This window comes from Idiotropiscis lumnitzeri, chromosome 12, assembly GCF_059441095.1.
Source record: "Idiotropiscis lumnitzeri isolate Australia: NSW breed Sydney's pygmy pipehorse chromosome 12, RoL_Ilum_1.0, whole genome shotgun sequence".
Classification (NCBI taxonomy): domain Eukaryota; kingdom Metazoa; phylum Chordata; class Actinopteri; order Syngnathiformes; family Syngnathidae; genus Idiotropiscis; species Idiotropiscis lumnitzeri.
In genome coordinates, this window is record NC_142402.1 from 12,582,560 (window position 1) to 12,603,724 (window position 21,165).

The 21,165-nt window shown below is 37.5% G+C and overlaps 3 protein-coding genes across 8 annotated transcripts in view; 2 read left to right on the top strand and 1 right to left on the bottom strand.

The window, feature by feature from the left end:
• ptprsb (protein tyrosine phosphatase receptor type Sb) overlaps positions 1 to 3,066 on the top strand; it is an 85,518-nt gene extending 82,452 nt beyond the window's left edge. For all 5 annotated transcript variants that reach the window (XM_088311775.1, XM_088311770.1, XM_088311773.1 and 2 more), the window contains one exon: positions 341 to 3,066. In XM_088311775.1, the coding sequence (XP_088167901.1) occupies positions 341 to 409 (69 nt within the window). In that variant the 3' untranslated portion in view covers positions 410 to 3,066. The remainder of the gene's footprint in view (positions 1 to 340) is intronic.
• A 3,746-nt stretch (positions 3,067 to 6,812) lies between these two features.
• LOC148325954 (uncharacterized) lies at positions 6,813 to 15,738 on the top strand. Of its 2 annotated transcripts, XM_088311040.1 has the most exons (14): positions 6,813 to 6,982; positions 8,860 to 8,997; positions 9,082 to 9,139; positions 9,765 to 9,911; positions 10,370 to 10,442; positions 10,579 to 10,682; positions 10,767 to 10,856; positions 12,008 to 12,079; positions 12,158 to 12,220; positions 12,440 to 12,539; positions 13,074 to 13,118; positions 13,201 to 13,300; positions 14,196 to 14,297; positions 15,320 to 15,738. In XM_088311040.1, exons 1-14 carry the CDS (start codon positions 6,942 to 6,944, stop codon positions 15,333 to 15,335), a joined length of 1,149 nt encoding a protein of 382 aa, XP_088167166.1. In that variant the 5' UTR covers positions 6,813 to 6,941; the 3' UTR covers positions 15,336 to 15,738. The 2 variants fall into 2 exon arrangements, with proteins under 2 accessions (XP_088167166.1, XP_088167167.1); XM_088311041.1 differs by lacking the exon at positions 9,765 to 9,911 and having other exon boundaries at positions 6,814 to 6,982.
• Positions 15,739 to 17,476: 1,738 nt separating this feature from the next.
• The window catches only part of LOC148325955 (alpha/beta hydrolase domain-containing protein 17A-like), a 6,498-nt gene continuing 2,809 nt past the window's right edge, over positions 17,477 to 21,165 (bottom strand). Inside the window, exon 6 of the mRNA XM_088311042.1 lies at positions 17,477 to 19,947. Within this exon, the coding sequence (XP_088167168.1) occupies positions 19,722 to 19,947 (226 nt within the window). The 3' untranslated portion in view covers positions 17,477 to 19,721. The remainder of the gene's footprint in view (positions 19,948 to 21,165) is intronic.

Sequence of the window (21,165 nt, forward strand, 5' to 3'; positions counted from 1 at the left end):
TCAATTATTTCCACACTTAATACCAGACTGGTAAGGTATCGGTGTGTTGGTATCGGAGCACCAAGCACTGATGCCATTACATTATAACGTTCTTTTCGTGATGGTTTTTTCTTTTCCCTTTTTTAGTTTACATGGTTATGCGTGCATGTTTTTTTTTTTTGTCATAACTGGTAAAATCCATTTATTAAAGACAAATACTGTGTATGCATACATTATATTTTGTCTTGCAGGAGACAGCTTTTATTTCTCTGCATGCTCGTGCAGTGTGACCTGTCTCGCTTAATCAATTAAAAAAATAAATTATTTATACGATTGAAAATGATTGTCTTGTCTCCTGCAGGATGAATACCAGTTCTGCTACCAGGCTGCTCTGGAGTACTTGGGTAGCTTTGACCACTATGCAACATAAGCGAAGACACAACGGGAAAGAAGGAGCAAAAGACAACGAGGAAAGATCTACACCAACAAGGACAAAAACAAAAAAAACTACAACAAATCTGTGTCTAACAACAGCCACGCTCCTTCTGCGGAAGAGCTGCGCTAGACTCTCCATGTGTAATCCATATACTTACCTCAGTGTTCCAAGTGTGAAGGACGTATAATAATACATATGTGTCGTGGTCAGCTATCTCCAATACCAGTGAAATACAAGAACAGGAATTTATTATTCTCTCTGTGTATAAGTACGAAAAGAAATACACACAAAGAGCCTGGATATTTGCTGCACCCTTAATGGGCTTTTTATCCTCAACTTTATATCTATTGGTTTGGTGTACTCATGGGTTACAAAAGTGCAAAGGTCAATGTTTCTATGTGTACGTGAGTCTCTTTCTAAGGTGTCTGAACGGATCATTACAAACGCAGGTGGTTCGCTTCTGCCTCACTTGGGACTCGACCACCCCGGTAAAGAGACAAAGTGGACGTTCCTTATACCCGACGCACAGTGCCAACACGAGCCAATCAACCGTGGCTCACAAACAGGAATTGTGATGTCAGGCCAAGAAAGACTCGATGAGATTATTCCGGACCGGGCTGGCCGCCATCGTCCGGCGCCTTCGACAAAGCTTGCTCGCTGTTTGCTTGTATTGGTCCTTCATCGTCCTCTTGCTCCTCTTCCTCATGCCAGGCCCAATTTGTCCGCTCCAGTGGGGGCTTGTTGACAGGGATGCTCTTGAAAGCCGGTTCTTATTTCGTCTCATGTTTTATGTGTCTGTGTTGTTTTTTTGTTTTTTTTTCCATTTTCATTGCCTTACGCTGATTTGTGTTTTAACATGCTGCTTTGCTCACATGTTTAACTACTTTTATTGTACACAATCTTATAGTGAGGATGAAAGCCCCTCTCAAGCGCGCCTACTTGAAGTGCACCGCATTGCAATTAAATCTCACCGGATTGCAAAAAAGGACGGGGGGAAAAAATCATTGTACACATAAAGTGGTGCCTTGAGATACGAATGACGTGACATGTTTTTGGGGGAGGGGAAAAAACAAATTTCACAACAAGCAGTAGTTTGACAGATCATGAACACTTCAAAGGGGTTTAATGCCTAAATAAACAAATAAAAAATAATTTATATTTAAATGAATTTGCTTTAGATAAGTTAGCTTTAGGGTTAAAGTCTATAGACTGGCTAATCAGTAGTATCTGTGTTGTGGTGTTGTAAGCCTTTAAGCAACACAAACAGTGGTGCACACCTGACAGGTATATGTTCTTTATCCTCAACCAAAAAACACTAATATTGTAGTATACCAAGTAACTTAGGAGTCTTCTTAGTATGTCTCTTCGTGACTATATTATACTGCCCCCTGGTGGTCAGGTCACACAACCCAAAAAGAGTCACAATTATGACGCAGAAATCTGTGCATTCTTTTTGCGCACTATATAATTGCCTAATTTCTGTATTTATTTATTTTTTAGTTCGCGGTTTGTGGAGTCTGGATTGGAGTAAAGATAGTTCCAGTATTTATTTTAAATAACAAGTACGTTCAAGGAACACATTAAAACCATATCTCAAGGCACCACTTTACTCAAATTATCCCCCTGCCACTTAGTAGTTGATCCTCCACAATTTAATATTCTATGTACAGAACATCCCGAACCAAACCAACTGATGTTTCTCCTTGGCACTTGATTTTAATTTGGCAGATAATCATGATGAAGAGCACAACGTTGTCAGTGCAGCAAATTGATGAGATTCAGCCCAATTTTGTACATACGCTCCAACAACACGGCCGAGCACAAGATATAACGGCGGTATTGGATGTGATGTAGTTCTTAATGTCGCAAAAAAAACAAGCCTTATTGTGTCATATTTATTTCATGTGATTTTTCTTTTGAAAGATATTTATGAATCTATTTTGTTACGCTTTGTTTTTATTGATCAATTTGGAGTATCTAGCTAGTAACTATAACCAATATGTTTTTTTTTTTTTTCCATTTCTTGTTTTTCATTTCTTTTGGTGGTGTTTTATGCTTTTTTTTTAAAAAAAACTTATTTGCTCTATTACAAAGTATGCCCTCTGTGTAGGGTGCTCTTTGATACTGATCACTGATGTCCAACTGTTAGCTAGAGATGTATTTTAGAGGAAGTCCTAGTTTAAGTTTACAGCGACGACCTTTTGATGCCCCGCCCCCGCTCCCCCCCCCTCTCCTGTTTGACCTCCATAGCAACAACATGGGTAGTCATAGCAACAAGGTCACAGGGCATCAGAGGAGACGCTCAGATGTAGTTTGCTAAAGCACACGGTAGCAGGTGTATTTTTGACAGATGGCTCAGCTGCACACTTTACTCGCCCTTCATTTTAAAAATTACTCAGATACGAAGTCGATGTGAGGTCTAGAAGTCTTGACAGTGCGTGAAATATATGGAAATATGTAATTCCTTCGCTTTCTAACCAATTGTTGTGTCAAGAGAACTACTGAGGATGCACACACGAGGCGTAATGAAGAATGTGTGTTTGCGGGCCATCCTCCTTCACTTCTGTACATGTTCTTTCCTTTCCAAACATAGATGTAGATATAATATCTTGACTTTGTATTAAAAGCAGATGATTGGATATACAGCACAATGGAATTAGATTTTTTTGTGTGTGTGCTGAATGTCGTTTTTTATGTTGTTGTCCACAAGATGGAGACAAAGCTACTTTTGTTGGCTGTGTTGTACTTCTCATGTATACCTGCCGTCATTCCGATGGATAAAATTAACACTTTACAATACTGGTTTTAAAAATAATATATATTTAAATTGAATTAGTTAATTTAAACACAACTGTTCATAATTAATCCTTCAATCTAATAAGATACAATTCAAGAGCAAATTAAATTCGATATTGATATCTTAATTTTAAATTGACGTTTCTAACACATTTTACTCATCATTATTTAATTTATTTTTAATTTCCTTTAAAACAATTATAAAACGATGATCTACACGTACCACAATAATCAACATTTGCATAGTAAGCCTTACTGTGTGTCCAACACGAAAATGAGTTTTTTATTCATTTAAAAGAAAAGAAATCTTATTTAAAGGGTAAATCAACTCAAAAGTGTTCTTCATAATAATCTGTTCTCTGCAACTGCACCTGTGTATTAATTCTGATAAATTTTGCGATTGTGGAATATAAATTAAGCAGCAAATTCATTTGTTTATTTTTATTTATTTTTTTAATCCATCTCAGGCTGCGCAGCCATTTTGTCACATGTTGTCGACTAAAAATGACATCACAGTTTGTCTCGGCACAGGTAACGACCAATCACAGCTCACCTGTTTTCTGAGTTTGGGCATGATGACAAGATGAGCCATGATTGGTTGTCAACTGTGCCCTGACAAAGTAATTTAGCTCGCTTTCTGAATCAAACGTGCTTGTTTTTCCAACGTTTGAGGAAGCTGGAGTCGTTCTTATTTTCTGACGTCATGCGCTTACTTTTTAATGCCACTCTACGAGAGGTTTTAATTCACTCATTGTTGTGGTATAGAGTCATTCTGAGAACTCTTGCTAACATTTTTAATACCTTAATACTTCCTTAAAATGCATCGCAGAGCAAAATCAAATTTTCATCAAGTAATGTAACATTTCAAACATGGGGTGGCTCGGGTGATTGAATAAGAAAGAATTTTGGTTAGAAGAATTTTGCTGAATTGGGTTGTGTAGATTTGTTTGAGGACTACACTATCACTGTTTTGTTTGTATTTTTCATTGTGCATTTATTTTCTTATTTTGGACTTTCTTTCTCTGGGTTTTTCTTCAAAACTGTGTTACTGTTAATATCAGGCAGAAACAGAACAAAAACATCGCCAAATGCAAAAGAAGACAAGACAAAATCCTGAAAAGAGATAAGAGGGTTAGAAAATGGATGGATTAATTTTGACTAGGTAAACAATTGAATAAAAATTCAACAAGAAAGGACAACGACCGGAAAAAGGTGCGGAAACTGGAAATGATTTGGGCTTTTACCATTTGAGTGGCAATGGTACAAATGAAATTTCCCAAAATCTGAATTATTTTTTTATATCCTCAGTAAGCCAGGAAGCCTGACGCTAACTATAGCTACCGAAGTACAAAGCTGTTGGATTTTTCTTCCCTTGCTTATTTTAATCATTATTTCCAGAAGTTATTTATACCATTGCTAAAACAATCAATCAAATGGCAAGTGTATGACACTTTAAACTCTATCATATTCTTCTCCTTCAACGCAATAATGTTATCTCTAAAAAATAATTTCCCTTTTTTTGTCTTCTGTCGTACTCAGGAGTTGTATTATTGTTCAATTGTCAAGCGATTGTGTCACTTTAGAGATAATTACAAAATTCCGAGGACATAACATGCATCTTTGGAAACATTAAGTTTGGTGAAAACATGCTTGTACTAGTCTGTACCAGGTGTCGGATTATATTTAGTTAACTGACATATTAATGACTTGATAGGGGGGAAAGGAAAGCACGTTCCTCCATTTTCACTTTAACTCCAAAAGTGCCGAGAACAATTATCAAGATTTAAGGCAACACGATAGACAGACACACACAAGCACATTCCACTAAAATAACCATTGGACTGAAAATAAAAACAACACAGTATCTCAGCATCAATGACAGGCCTCTCTCAAGACAAGGATCAGCACACAGATCTTACACGCTACGAGAGCAAAGTTCAAATGATTTGATGTGTGACTTGATCAAATAAATTAAAAAAAATAAAAAGGTTATTAATGAAGCACAACATAGTTCCATCTTAAAAATATATAAACGTGTAAATTATATGACAGCAATTTTGAATGAGATTTTGCTCTTTTTACATTCTAGAATAACTTTTGCAGTGATTTCAAAACAATGGCGGAGAAGATTCATCAATCCCCTGAGCAGAGGTGGGTAGATTAATAAATAATAGCTGAATAATCACATAATAACTCCTGTTATTTTTTATAATCGTACAATAAATGTCAACTAGACAATATATAAAATAGGAATGTGCAACTTCAAATACTGTCCAACAATATTATTTAACTTCAATAATAATTAATTCACAAAGTGCGCTTAAATTAGATTTCTTTGTGTATACCCATGAAATAGCAAAAAAGAAAATGCTCACCAGGCACAGATTAGATAGAAAAGTGCAACATGTTTTATGAAAGGGAGTTCTTGTAGTCTGAAATGTAGAAACCTTTTTGTCTGTTTAGACAATAACACATCAATATAAATAAAAGTAACTTTGAAAAAATGCCCAACTGACAGTAAAACGTGTTAAACAAGTTGGACAAGTGCAATCTATGTTGTTGTGTTTAATTTTTTTCTTTGTTTGTGTGCGTGTGGGGGGGGTAGTTTTTTTTTGTTTTTTTTTACTTTGTTGTGGTTTGCACTTCAGGGCTGCCTTTGGTACCAACTGAATATTACTGAAGTACATTTTCAATGTATTTTCATAGTCATGATCATGATACAACTGTAAATTAAAAATGCCTTCATTATTAAATTCTCCCAGTGTTGCTATTAATTATAAATTCTTTCTTTGCCAATTTGCCAGAGTAAGTCATATGGTTATTGCCTCAAATTAGTGTTTCCGTATTCTTTTTTCAGGGAAAATCTCACGGCACGCCACCAATCGAATGATGATGTTACAAGAAGCATGAATAGAATAGAATAGAATGGAATAGAATAGAATAGAATAGAATAGAATAGAATTGAATAGAATGGAATTATTGTCATTTTAAGGTGCAAATGTGACAAAAAATTTAACTCATAGTTATCATGAATACAAATTAGAATTTAAAAAATTCAATATTGCAAAATTGTACATGCCTAATCAGTGTTAATAATAGTAAGTTTAAAGAAATATATACGGTTGATTTGAAATATGGCAAGGCACATTTATTTCTATAGTGCATTTTATACACAGAGAGAGCAAACAAGAGAACAAAAGTAACCGATTAAAGTAAATAAAACAACATACGTGGACAACATTTAAAAACGTTTTTTTTTTTTAAATAACATTAATACAGTAAATAAAATTAATAAAATGTAGCTTTTCTTTCTTATTAATTCCAAAGTTATTTTTGAATGTGCAAATGCGATAATGAGATATGAAACGACGGTGGCATGACGTCTTATCGGTGCTGCTATACTGGTTACCATCTCGTGACTTGAGTGCGGCACCTTGTGTGGTAACCATTAGCAACCGTTGTCCGAGGATAGACAGACGTCAACCACGCCTACATTTGCTATGATTGGTTGACTTGTGGCAAGCCTCGTTGTTTCTCCCTGCTGATTGGCTGATCCTGCGAGTTGTGGGCTATCCTCTCACCTTGAGTTTTCTCAGTATTTCCTGCCTCTCACTCACTCACTCTCAGGAATGTAGCCATGGGACAGGTGCTTCGTGTTGTACATTTGTGACAGTTTTGACTCATATGTGTGAGAGTGTGTGAGTGGATTTGTGTGTTTTATGTTTCCACCATGAGCCTGAAGAACAGGAAGTTCTCACTGGACAGCTCTATGTAAGTCTTACATAAGGAAGTTAAACTCTTGTCGTTTTTTTGACATTGCTATTGCGCAGTGATTCTCAACGAAAAGAATCAAATCAGTTGTATTTAATATTTTAGCGTTACTCATTTGCATTTCTGTTTTATTTTGACTTTTATTGTGGAACTATTCTTATTGCGTGTATTTGCAATACGCTTTAATTGAATCATTATTACAGTAATTAATTTTTTTAAAAATCTATATTTAATTATTATGTTTAAACCAGGCATAGTTACAGTGGCTCGCAATAACATTGACTGTGCTCTTTAAAAATAAAAACGTGTTTTTTTTTTTTCTTTTTTATGAACACATGCAACAACAATGTTCTTCATGTTGTTGGCACTTAAGTTTGTTAGGTGGAACTTGGCATTAAACGTTTGAGGACTACTGCTATAGTTGAACATGAGGTGCACTCACCACTCTATTGCTGAAAGTGAAACTAAAGTGTAAGAAAAACACAGGTTCCTCAATCTGCCAGATCAGGGCTGGGCAACTTAAACGAAGGAGGGGGGCACAATTTTTTTTCAATCAAATCAGTGCAGCTTGGGGGGGGGTTCATTGAGAACTGTGTACTTCCTAACCAGATGTATAACAAAAATGCCATTGTAAAATAATGATTCAACATGTGCATATGCCATTTTTTCTTGCACCAATGTAGTATCTAAATATATTTAAATGCTCAAATGCATGTACTGATTATGAACCAAACATAATATAATCAATAATGTTATTCCCCAATTCCCCGTGTGAAGGGCATGAAAAATAGCAATTTATAGATGTACAGTCAAGCAACAATCAGTACCAGAACTCATTTTGTGTATGTTTTCATGACGGTCTTTCTCTGGCACTCTGATCAACATTGGGATGAAAGTACGCCGACTTGCAATTTCTTAAAGCCCTTAAATTTTAAGCATAGTTGAAGCTTCATTTTCCCATCAATACTATATAACAAATAAATGGTTTTGATATGAATTAATATTTCATTATAACTGAGTGGAGATGTTTCAGTACGTACATAATCAAATTCAAGGTTTTTAATCAAGGGTCAAGGAATCAACCAATTGAATAATTTCTCGTGAACAATAAACACATTTAGCCATTAATTACACACACACACGCTTACACGCACTAAAAACGGTGAATTATTAGTAACCCACTTGTTAGGTCGCTGTGGATTTTGAGCACATTGGCTTCCTTTTACCCAGATTGGGTTGAAAATTGGTTTGGGGTGTTGAAGAGCTGAAGCTGAGCACTTGCATACTGAAGTTGAAGCACATTTAATGTAATGTTCTTGGATAATGTTAAGTGGGTAACATACCTGGCTTTGGGCACAGCGATGAGGGTTCAAATCCTACTTGGTGCACATTCACAGAATATATGATGTTCTCACTAGAGACACATTTGGAGAAAAAAAATGGTGCCAAACATATCACAGAGGATATAGATTTGGATATTGATGATGATGATGATGCTTTTTCTTATTATTAAAAATGTTGGGAACAATAAAAATAACCTGTTAACACAATTCTTTGTCATTGGCTCAGTCCTGTTTGGACCCAGCTCTGGATTCGCTACGTCATCCAGTTTGGGGTACTTTTGACCCAGCAATTTGAAGAGTGCAGATGATCGCAGAGCTTGGTGCAAATGTGGTAGAAAAGTTAAGAGATACAGCTGGACAACTTATAATAAGCTTTAAGAATTTCTTACTTTGGCGACATTTTCACGATGGCTGAGAGTTTCTCAAACTGATGTGATATCGACACAATGATTGCAATGCTTGGAAAGTGCGTCATATGTACTAAAAAAAATATTTTCATTAACAAACCATATTGCCTTTCTTCTATGTGGTCAGCTCCCAGGATTCCGTAGGAGGTATCAGCTGCCGCAGGGGCTCCGCCCATAAGCTCCTCAAGAAATACAGAACTCAGGAGAATAGCGAATCGGATATCCAGGAACTAAATCAATACTCCAATGGCATCATGACCGCCAGGTAGTCCCCACCCGCATTGGCATCGAAGCAGGGCGTCGCTTGTGTGTGAATTGTTCTTCTCTCCTGACATCTTTGTGTCCTCAGGGAGAAGACTGCAGCGGAGGACAACGTTGATCGGCCAGATGGGCTCATCAGCAAAAATGTACTTTGTGATTCTTTCAGTGGTATTTTGGCAGCTTTGCCGACATGCTTTATTAATTGCCCTCATTATAATTGGGACGCTTCATTTGGCACACCTGCACAATCGACTGTAATGCAGGCTCACATTTGTTTTGTAAAATAGGCAGATGGGCCGAGTCATTTGTGGATGAAATTGAAAAGGTGATTTGTTCATGTAATATACAGTGTACGAGACTGGTTATTTGAGTGACGAAAAAGATTTGATTAAAAATACGTGTATGTATACACAGTTGGGTCAAAAAAAGATTAGGTAGTTTTGTATAAAACAACCCAAATTGGTTCGAAAATTTCCATTTTTACTCAAACTGACGCAAATGTTTTAAGGGTGTACTGTTTATCATCACTGTTCTCCAAAATTACTCCCGTTCAGGAAATCCAAATTGCATGTCCTTATTTTTACATCTATCTGCGCGGCCTGGTACCACATAGACCACCTACCGAATTTTAAAAAAAAAAAGAAGAAAAAAAAAGCAGCTGGCATCTTCCTAATCTCTTTCTCATAGTCTATCCTCAGACAGTTGAATATTCAAGAGAGTGAATAAATTTGTCATGTAATCACGATCATCAACACGGCTTATCCCGTACAGGGTCACGGGGGGGTGCTGGAGCCTATCGCAGCTGACTACAGGCAAAAGGCGGACTTCACCCTGAACTGGTCGCCAGCCAGTCGCAGGGCACACACAGACACAGTCACAGAGCAGGAAGCGATCCCATGCAGCCCGCACACAAGCCAGGCGAGTGTACCACTACACCGTCAGTGACTCAAAATGGTTTTGTCATCAAAATATTGATAATTTTCTACAATAATGTAGGTGACATGTTGATATGTGTCTTGTGATTGGCTGGAGACGTGGCCAGGGTGTACCTCGCCTAAAGTCAGCTCCGATAGGCTCCGAGCTCAATACGCGAACCAATTACTTATTGAAATAAACTAACCAAGGGAACCAATAAAGCCCAGATTCGATTGACTCTGACAAAAAGTTGTACGATTTTTGGACGTTCTAATTATGACACAATTCAGTACCAGACTACCGCCAAATACAAACACAAAAATAAAACATATTTTAAATCAATACCTCTTTGACAGTATCAATAAAAGATGAATATTACTGAACATAAAGCTGTGACTATTGTTGAGGCCAGTCTGTGTATATCGATGTAAATATGTTTTTTTTTTTTTGTTTCATCTCAGAGTTTCCACAAACGCAATCGGAACTTCCACAAACTCTTTCAGGAAATTCCTGAAGAAGAGAACCTGACACATAGTGAGTAGGCTGTTTTTTGACATTGATTTTGAACATTTTATACTATGCTACTAGTCGTACACAGGCTCTCGGTACTGTTAAAAAAAGAAAAAAAAAATCTAAATTTCAAGGCGAGTATGTGTGTGTGTTTCCACAGCTTTCACATGCGCTCTGCAAAAGGAAGTGCTTTATCATGGAAAACTTTACATTTCGGAAAATTACGTCTGCTTCTTCTCGGCCGTGCTGCTCAAAGAGACCAAGGTAAGCACTCGAATGAAGGATGATGGAAAACTGTTGACCCGATCATACAGCGCTGCTCCTAAGCAAGGCTTGCACATTTTGCAGGTGGTGATCCACACATCCAACATCCAGGAGGTGAAGAAACAAAATTCAGCTTTGTCCATGTTGTCGATACAAACTGTTGATGACGAGAAGGTGAGAAGATGCTTTTGCATTTTATTTTAGCTGTATGTGATGTTTCTCCCAATTGGGTTGCCTGTATTCATATTGTTCAACTACAGTATGTGGGAAAAAATATACAGTAATTTCATAATTAAATAAATGACAAAGAATTGAAGACTTTTTGTCACAGTTTCTCCTTCAATGCACATTGAGCTGCACTGGTATGTGCGTCTTGGCCACCTGAGGATAGCAAAATAAAATATGGAAATATGGAAATATGGATAGACTGTACTGGAAGACTCAGCTCCTCTGTCAGCTCAGTTTTATTGGTTGTTCTTCTAGAGCAGGTGTGGGCAAACTACGGCCCGGGGGCCACATGCGGCCCGTTAAATGTTTTAATCTGGCCCGCCGAACTTGAAAAAAATTAATTGAATAAACCTTGTTCATGTTTTATTTTCTAAATACTCTGGTTTTTCAAAGACATATATATTGTTGTAATGCTGTTGTTCACCTTTATTTAAAATTAAATGTATTTTTTTTTTCTCCGATGAGGTGAGGTTACCAAAACTCTCCACCCATCTGCTCCTGGTCCGACCCCTCTGTCAAATTTTAGAACCCATTGTGGCCCGCCAATCAAAAAGTTTGCCCACCCCTGTTCTAGAGGATAAAGACTATATGCCCGAGACTTTTGCGATATTGCCTGTCTACTTGTGCTGCTGAACCGTTTGCGTTCAGATATCTGTTGCTTAAAGGGCCACATACTTGCTAACTGTTAGCTTGTTGTATGTTAACAATAATGTAGTGCATGCTATGTAGGGGTTTAAAATACAAAATGTGATTAGTGCGGTGCTTCTCAATTATTTTAATGATTTATTAATATTAATAATTATTTACCTTGTAAAAGCCCCATAGAAGAACAAAATATTTTTCGCCCCATCCCCCGCATGTCTCTGCCGAGAAATAGTATCATTTGTCGATTAAAGTGAAATATGAAACGTATTCTCATAAAAGTTGTACACTTCAAAGCTCTCAGTGACTTAAAGCGGCACTGATAAAAGCACACGAGTTGAAGGAAGTAATTTAGTGGAAGGGAAAAAAACCTGATGTTGTGATTCAAATGGAATTAAATCCAATTAGTTACCTCATTTCTGATTCATCATCTCATGCTTTGTTTTGTTCCTCAGTACTTTTTTGTTTCTTTGAGGAACCGAGAGATGTGCTACAAATTCCTGCAAAGTGTCTGCTCACATGCACAGGTGAGTGTGCTAAATACTGTATGACAACTACTACAAATAAAGGACTATTTTTTTAATGCTATTTTGATGCCAACACAGGGAGACAGTGCCAAAAGCAGCCCTCATGGCTCCTCTGCTGAAAATGAAGCTGACGCCAATAGGGTGAGTCTCATCTTGCAATACAGACATTTTAAGCGTATGAGACAAGACAAGAGGAGTATAAATATAATATGAATAAAGTGTAATCTTCCTATACGGTCAACCAAACTCCATTTAGAAATTATTATTTGTTCAGACATTGACATTTTACCCGCAGAAAATTATGGTACGAGTATGGACGACTTTAGTGCTCTACTTTACAGCTGGTCCACATGTCCGCAGGTCTCCGTTCATTCCAGCATTTATGACAGTGTGGATCACATTATGAGTGGGCAGAATGGAAACTATCTGGATGACAACATCCCTCAGTCAGCCAGTAAAGGTAAGATAGGAAATGTTTCGTACGTTTTTGACTATGCTTTGGAATTATCAACTAGAGAAATTTTTCTATTTCAAGAATGGAAGGATTTTCAATTTTGTTGACGAGAAACATATTGTTGATTGTCATTAAAACACAAAAAAGCGTGCATTTTTATACCAGCACTGTGCATTTGCTAAGGAAAGTTTAGTTGGATTTATATTTATAGTAAAATGCATTTTTATTTAATCAATCAGAACTGCTTCATTCAAAATTTAATTGAATTGAACAGAATTTTTAAAATATTTTTTTCTGGTATTTAAGCACAATGTTAATGTCCAAACTGTGCATTATGTCAGAGTAGCTATTTTATTTGCTTGAAATACACTTTCTATTTTTGTCAATTTGCATCCCCATATTTATCTCAAATCATTGAGCTGAAGACGTTTGCTGAAACATTATTTATGTTTTTCCACCAAGACATACCGGTGACAAATCATTTTCTAATAATAACGTGGCTCCCATTCATCCTGAACATTCGTATTTGTACTTTGGCAGGTTCCAGACAAAGCACGCCTACAACTGAAGAGCCGGCCGGCGTGTGTAAGGCCTTTGAGTTCTTTTCAATAACCAATCAGGGGAAGACGGAACATTTATGCAGTGAAAATGGATTTGTCTCAATCAGCTTCATCGTGGATTTGGAAGATCATGGAGGACGTCACAGTGTTTTTCTTCTTCAGACAAAGAGTGAATTTCAGCATGGTCTTCTACATCTACTTAATGTTGTAAGTTAACCAATGTTGGGCCTTCCATCACTGTACTATTAAAGCGGAAGTCAAGTCCCCAAAAATATTTGCAATAATATGTTCTGTGTGCCTTCACTTGTCTAAACATGGCATTCTGATTAATATTTGGTTTGTGGAGTCTGAGTTAAGCGGCAAAAAAAACAAACAGTTTTTAGTCATCTCGGGAGTGGCCATTTTTCACTTCTGTTGACAATGTTGAAAATGACATCACTGTTGCTCAGGACACAGGTAATGACCAATCACGGGACACCTGTTTGGTGACGCTGAGCCATGATTGGTTGGTAGCTCAGCAACTGTGATGTCATTTTCAGTGAACAAAATGGCCAAACACCGAAATGTGCAAAAACTTTTTTACAAATTTTACAACCGGTGTGTAACTCTTATTCCAAAATAACAATAAAATTAAAATGACGTATTTTCGCCAGTGGGGCTATAGAAAATATGCTTGTTGAGAAATGTCTTGGTTTGACTTGCCCTTTAATAATGTGTTTTTTCTTTGTTTCTTGAGCGACTCTCAAAGACTTCTAAAGAAGCCAGCTTTCAGTTGGATTTTTAGAATGGATGAATTTAAATTGAATTTAAAACAGGGTCCATTTTCTGCCTTGGATTATGGAAGGCAGATATTTTGAAGGTGTATACTTACAGGATGAACAAAAAATACAAAGAAATATCCACTTCATTGTATTGTATTTGTGTATCTATTTCCGGCTTTGTAGTAATTTTTAATAAAGCGCTTTTGTTGGCTGCAATTAGTCAGTGCTCATGAAGGCACATGCATATTTTTCATATTTTTGGGGCGCCAAGTACAATACTAAGGTACTGTGTTGTGCTTTGTGTGTGTGTTGGTGTGTGCGACATGGGTACATGTTTGTAGGTTAGTGCTTCTGCTGCTGGTGTCTGTCTACATCGGGATCAGGATAATGGCACTGGAGAGGCAGCTAAACTCTTTGACTGAGCTGTCCTTGCTCTTTGGAGAGTGAGTACTCATACACGCGCACACACACATACTCATTTGGGCAAGCTTGTGCTGGTATTGGCTCAAACCGGTTTAAAACCATTACCGGCAAGATCAGATTAAAAAAAAAACAAACAAAAAAACGCAAGGGCATGGCTGTCTGTCGAGTTGTCTGCCAATGAGGCTGAAAAAAAGTGATTACATTCCACCAAAGTCGCACCCAAGTGTGTTTCCAAAAATCAAAGTGGCTACTGCTCAAATATGCTGCTTTGAAAATATTGATAGAAAAACCATGTCTGCAAGGTCAGTGACTGCTGTAGCTAAGCTGCTCATTTGAGAGAAATGGTGACGAAACCATCAATTAGTAGATTGTTTTTTTGTGATTGTGAAGTTATCTGGAGTAGTTCAGGATCAACATATAACTAATAATTAAAATAAACATTAAAAAAAAAGTCAACTGAATAAATTATATTCAATAGAAATGCTGACAGTTAAATGCACAGGTATTCATGCGTGCCGGTCACTACAAAGACATGTTTTGCAAGTCACGCAAGGTGTGCTCTGACCAACCAATCAGAGGATGGAACATGTTGGCTTTATAGTGGGCCAGCTGGTCCTGCAAAATTTAAACCTGATTTGTTCAAGGAACAGTTCTATAACTAATTGTATGTACCAGGAAGTTGGCTGAAATCTGATTAGACAAAAAGAAAACCACATAAGAAGCAATGCAGGCATGAGAAAAGTCAAAATCAAAAGAATACACGATTGGGGATACATGAATAAAATTCCATGGGACAAATATTATAATTTAGGTTGTGAATGGAGGTCAGAGCTTTTGATGGTGCTTAGGCCAGCACAAAAAGGCCTTACTGGCCCTGACCATAAATGTAATTAAAGAAATATTGAACATGTTTTAAAAACGGCTACAATTAACGTTATAGTAGAACAACATTGTGCCAGACAGTAGAAATTATGTTGTTTAATTATCCTCATCCTCATCCATCTCCTTGTGCTTTGTCTTGTTCTGATTTTTTTTTTTTTAGTCATCAAGAAATGTAGCCAAGAGGAACAACCACCAGCACCCCTCCAAGATTAATTAATGCAGTTGAGTTGTTTGCCTTAGGGTTAGACTATCAGCATCAGTGTCCCCAAAAATACTTCAAGAATACAAAGAGCAATTCTGCTGGGCCCTTGTTTTATGCAACTAAACAAAAGTAAACAGTCCAAAAAGAAAAGAAATAAATCATAAACATTTCACGTGAAAGTTTAACGGTGGAATTGTTGTTTTACTTGTAAAAGACAGATTTTCGCCAGTAGAGGGTGGTGTTTCCATCCTAACAGTAACATCACAGAGAAAAGCCACTGGTTTTTCCACCAGTCTATCAAATCCAAGTCAAATATTTTGTCATCCCATCTGTTGCCAGAAAAATGTAAATAAACAACTTTGTTACATTCTGGGTAATATGGAGTGTCTCAATTATTTCAAAACAAAACACATAAAACAGGAAGAAACCTTTTCAAAGCCTTTGCTCATTTGCACATCACAACACTACCATTGATCAAAATCAACATGATCCTTCTTGTACATAAGTGATCTTTTATTTTGTTATCCATAAAAAGGTCAAGATTCAGTCCCGTGTATTAATTCCATTACATCATCGTCTCAGTTCAAAAAACAACATAAAATTACAAATCATAATACAAAGAATAGAATAGGTAAGTACAGTAACCTTACAGTATAAACAGTCCACTAGTATTGTTCAAGTAGCCTACCCCACCCACCCACCTACCAATTGACCCAGGGACAAAACTTAGCCTACATTACTTGGAATCAGCAATAAAAAATGCAAATAAATGTCCTGTTTGTATTTTTTTTTTCTTTTTAAGCGCTTCCAAGATCCAATGCCATTGGTTTAACTTTGCCCTCATATACTGTAGAATACATAGTAGAGAGAAGATTCCACCCCATTAACTCCTCTGCAAAACACAATAGACATGCACACAGTTTTCACTGTTCAATTCCGCCCCCCCCCCCTTCAATAAATGTTCAGGGCCCAAGTAACAATAAACATCAACCATAGTGGCGCATCAAAAAACGGTTACATTTACACCCAAAAACCCATGCGAGATGGATCCCTGAAAACACGATTTGCCCGGGAGAGAAGGAGGCCTCTTAACTTCTAATGCTGAGAAAAACATTGACAAAAAGTCTTTGAACACATGTGGCAGATCCCTGGTTTAAGGTGGTAACAGATCTCCGTGATTACAATTGGACACACACAACGCAAAAGAGGACGACGATGGGTGAGATTCCCTGTTTGAAACTATGAGCCATCCGAACAGCGCTGTCACATATACAAAAAAAAAAAAACAAACAAAAAAAAAAACGGCACTCCGTCTCACGTGAATTCATTCAGGTGTACAAACTGGTCCAACTGGTTCTCTCGAACAGGAAGCCAGCCGCCTGGCCAACCAAAGACAACAATAACACAAACTTTACATCTTTATACCCTTGTTACAATAGTGCTGAACTTAAGACCTGCTTTTTTTCATGCTTAATCTGATACATATAATCAACGTGTACATGTACTGTAATACAGTACATGAGTGTTGATGTGCAAAGGTGTGTGGGGGTGTGTGTGTGTGGTGGAACCTGCACCACACAAAGTGAGAAGGTAATGCATGGCTTGGGTCAGACAGAAAGTAGTGAGCCGAGTTGGCAGGTTCAGGGGAGACTGAAAAATGGCACCCAGACACCAACAAAGTGGAACCTCCAAAGTCCAATCCACATCACGCGAAAATCTCAAGTGCGCAAAAACGGAAACGTGTGGGAGCAAAATGGATGACAAACAGAAAGGGCAAGAGAATTCTACAAACCGCTCGCTTTCTGTTCACGTCTCACAGTGTGAGTACTTAGGTTTAGTTGTAGTTACACGATCAATAACTTCTTTTCATTCTTGAAATAGGAATGTAGTTTATGGCGGCGATAGATTGAACTCAAAGCTACAGTGGATATAAAAAGTCCACACGCCCTGCTCAAATGCCAGGTTTTGTCAAATAAAAATACTGAAACAAAGACAATTTTGAATCTTTTGCAACCATCAGTGTTAACTTCAACATGCACAACCGAATTGAAAAAAAAAAAAAACAACAGAATTATTTTAAAGACGTAACAATAAAATTGTATTGTGCTGTATTGTAAAAAAAAAAAAAAAAAAAAAAAAAACAACAGCGATAACGTGGTTGGGGATGTGTTCAGAATTAACCAGTCCCATTTAAAGCTATCATAAAAGAGTTAGCACACACCTGCCACCATTTAAAGAGCTTCTGATTAACCCAAAATGAATTTCAGATGTTCTAGTAAGCAATTCCAAGCTGTGCTCCACAGACAGCTTCCACAGTAGCAGAGGGATCTCACGGTTCAGAAGTACCAGTTCAGGAGAAGCCAAGATACCGAATTTCCCACTGCACTAAATACATCATGGAACCAGGAATGAGGAAATCGGTGAAGCTCCAGTTAAGCCTCTTAAGCATTTGTTGTGATATTCTGAAATATATTGATTAATTATTTATTGGAGCGATTTTTACTTTACCATTACCGGTATGTTCTTTTATATAAATACTAATAAGTATTTGCAAAAATAAATGCATATATATATATATATATATATATATATTTATATATATATATATATATATATATATATATATATATATATATATAAGAATTTTAAAAAAAACATCAGACTTTCGCTAGAGAGCAAAAAAAAACAAAAGAAAGACAAAATGACGACTAGAATAACCCAAAAATAACTTGGAGTTAATCACATGGAATTTAAATTTAAATGCTGGTAGCTGTGTGCTAACTCCCAATTAACATGTTTAAACACTTATTAGAGGGCGTGTACACTTGTGCAACCATATCTCGGGCTGTTTGATCCCACACATTATTTTCCATTCAATTATGACACACGGGTAAAATTAATGGTGGCAAAACCTTTGAAATTATTCAACAAAATGGCATTAGAACAGGGGTGTGCAGATTTTTCAAATCAACTAATTTATCCATTAGACATTAGAGTTCCTTGTAATTTGCATGCAATATGAACCGAGTCATTCCGTGAACAGTGAAACTTGGCGATTTATTCGACGCGCTCCCTCAGTAGCTCTGACTGCCAAAAGATGCCACAAGAAAAGCAAAGCGTGAAACGAACCTCTTCAACTAACTTCAACATACAACTCGGCATCAAGACTCCACATGATGGTGGCAAAGCACTACATCAAGTTTCTAAACCATTTTCTGTTCAACTTTGGAGGTTCCACTGTAGTCCTGAGTTTGAACATGCGCATGAAGGATGTGATGAATTCTCCAGTTTTGCGCTCAATGATACAAGCGTCACCCTTTAGTGGCTCCCATCTGCTATAAATGCGCACTTCAACTTGACACGTGACCCCTTCACTTTAGAACCAATTTGCAAATGAACATGATTGCTAAAAGATCCACAAACATGGAGATAACCTCCACAAAAAAGCAACCTCACAAATTTTCTAGCTAGCTCACTTGCTTGTGGGGGGGGGGGGGGGGGGGGCAACACGGGGACAAATCACAATCCCTGTCAGGAGGAGCAGCTAAGAGTAAAAAGGCAAAAGCTACGGCACTGCCAGGAAACAGGAAGGTAATGGCCAAGTTTTTTCTTTTTTTTTTATGGGGGTGTGGGGTCAGGGGGGGTTAGTGGTGCTTGGGAGGGAGACTTCCCCCCTCAACCCCCAAACCAGTTACTGACAGTCAGTTGTATGTCCACTGACAGATAAACAGAGTGGAGGTCTGACCAGTGTTGTCGTCCACTAAAAAGCTGGTCAAACTGTGGAGGTATTCTTCATACACACACACACAAATAAGTCAAAAAAAATATTGATAAGTCACTAGAAAGTTTTCCCTCACTCGCCACTAGGCAAGTTATAAGGGTGTCCTTCATTTTTCCCCCTCAAAGCTGCCTGCACACACACGTACGTGATATGAATATTAACCCAAGATTTGAAATCCCGGCACACAATCATTCATTCACTTTTAAATGACATCTGTGTGCCTTTTTGAACAAAACACATAACCGTTACTTTTTTCTCTTGTTAGAAGAAAGCTTTCAATTTTATTCATTTTAAAATGCGAAGCTCACTCGAACTTCCCCCACTTTACAAACACACTACACTACGGATAAATAGACAAAATTACCTTTTTTTTTTTTTTTTTTAAATGCTCAAATCTTACACAGACTGTAATTTTAATGCAATCATTTTAAAAAGTAACAAGTTGTTTAAAAGACACACAGATGGTGTTATGTCTGAGCCACACTTATCTCACATGTTCACTCTCTCTCATTCACACGTACACACACACACACGCACGCACGCACGACTGCAGCCGCAAGGGAGGCTGTTGTTCCATTCTCAGGCGTGCTGAGCAGCCAGGTCCTGGTTGATGAAGCGCCGTAGCCTCTCGAGGTACTGACTGTAAAGCTCAATATCGTTGTGACCGGCGCCCTCCACCCAGAGGGGCTCCACGGCCTTTGGGCAGCGCTCAAACAGGGCGAGGCCATGGGAGAAGTCGATGACCTCGTCCTCTGTACCGTGGATGATGAGCACTGGAGACGGGATCTTTGACACCTTCTCTATGCTGGAGGGGGGGAAGGAAAGCAATTAAGGTTGACTTCAGCTAATTCGGGCCATGACTCATTTGCGAAACACATTAAGAAACATATGTTGCTTTACACAATGCTGGCGGCAAGTCAGAAATATCCTACTTGGAGGTCCAACCTTCAATGTACCAGATTTTAGGGGAAAAAAATGCATTGCGCTTTTTCTGACAAATATTGCGATTTCAATTTGAGATTTACCACACAATGTACAGGGACATGTACAAACATGACAGAAAATGCAATTATACCGGTCTAAACAATAAAAGTTATAACTACAATAATGCAAGGACCAATACATTACATTTCTGTTCAGATATTTTCTGTTAAGTGTTAGGCATTATCTACTATAACTAAGTATTACAGGTTGTCCCAAGAGTCAATATGAGAGTTCACATAGTTTATTTTTATTGATTTTCCGGTTTTCCAAAACATTTCCAAGAGCAAAATAATTTTTCGCTGCCGCCAGACTACTGAAAATTATTGAGGTGCACATTTGAGTTTTTTCTGTATGTGGCCCTTGGAAGAAAAATTTATTTTAACCAACATTAATATCCAACCTGGCAAGTTTGAATTCCACATGGGGAAGATTACATTTTCACAGGAGAGCATTATTTTAGACAACCTTCTACACCCGAGTGTCTGGTGATGCAGGTATTTGAAACACGTTATCAAGCTTCTACCGATGGACTAACCATGTGTGTACATCAAACAAAGCAGAACAACTTGGGAAACCAGTCCAGATTAGCAGCAAGTACAGCATGAATGAAGAAACGGTTCTTGTTTGAGGAAAGTGAGCAGATGTGCCTTTTCAGGCAGTGTGCATGAGCATTGTGGACATACGTGTCGGCGATTCAGAAACGTGTTATTTGTGTTATATAAAAAAATATATATTTTTTAAAGTGCTAATGATACGTAGTTATCTGCATTTAAATTGGGCCACTGACTTGGTTCCATGAATGTTGGCAAGTGACATAACTTTGAAATTCTGTTTTAATTGTAAATTATAATATTATGAATCCTAAATATTATTCACACAATATTTTCTATGACTTTTCAAAAATTGTCGCGATAATGTTCTCAAAAAAATATCAAGAACCTGGTCAAATGCGTTTTCAATTTGCCAAACTTTTCCAAGTTTTTCATGACCTCACGAAGTCCGCAATATGGATTTTTCAAGTCTCATTCAGACAGACGTT

Coding starts and splice junctions, on each gene's coding strand:
- LOC148325954 (XM_088311040.1), top strand. CDS start 6,942: ATGAGCCTGAAGAACAGGAAGTTCTCACTGGACAGCTCTAT. Junction 8,998..9,081: donor AATGGCATCATGACCGCCAG/GTAGTCCCCACC, acceptor TTGTGTCCTCAG/GGAGAAGACTGCAGCGGAGG. Junction 10,683..10,766: donor TGCTGCTCAAAGAGACCAAG/GTAAGCACTCGA, acceptor CACATTTTGCAG/GTGGTGATCCACACATCCAA.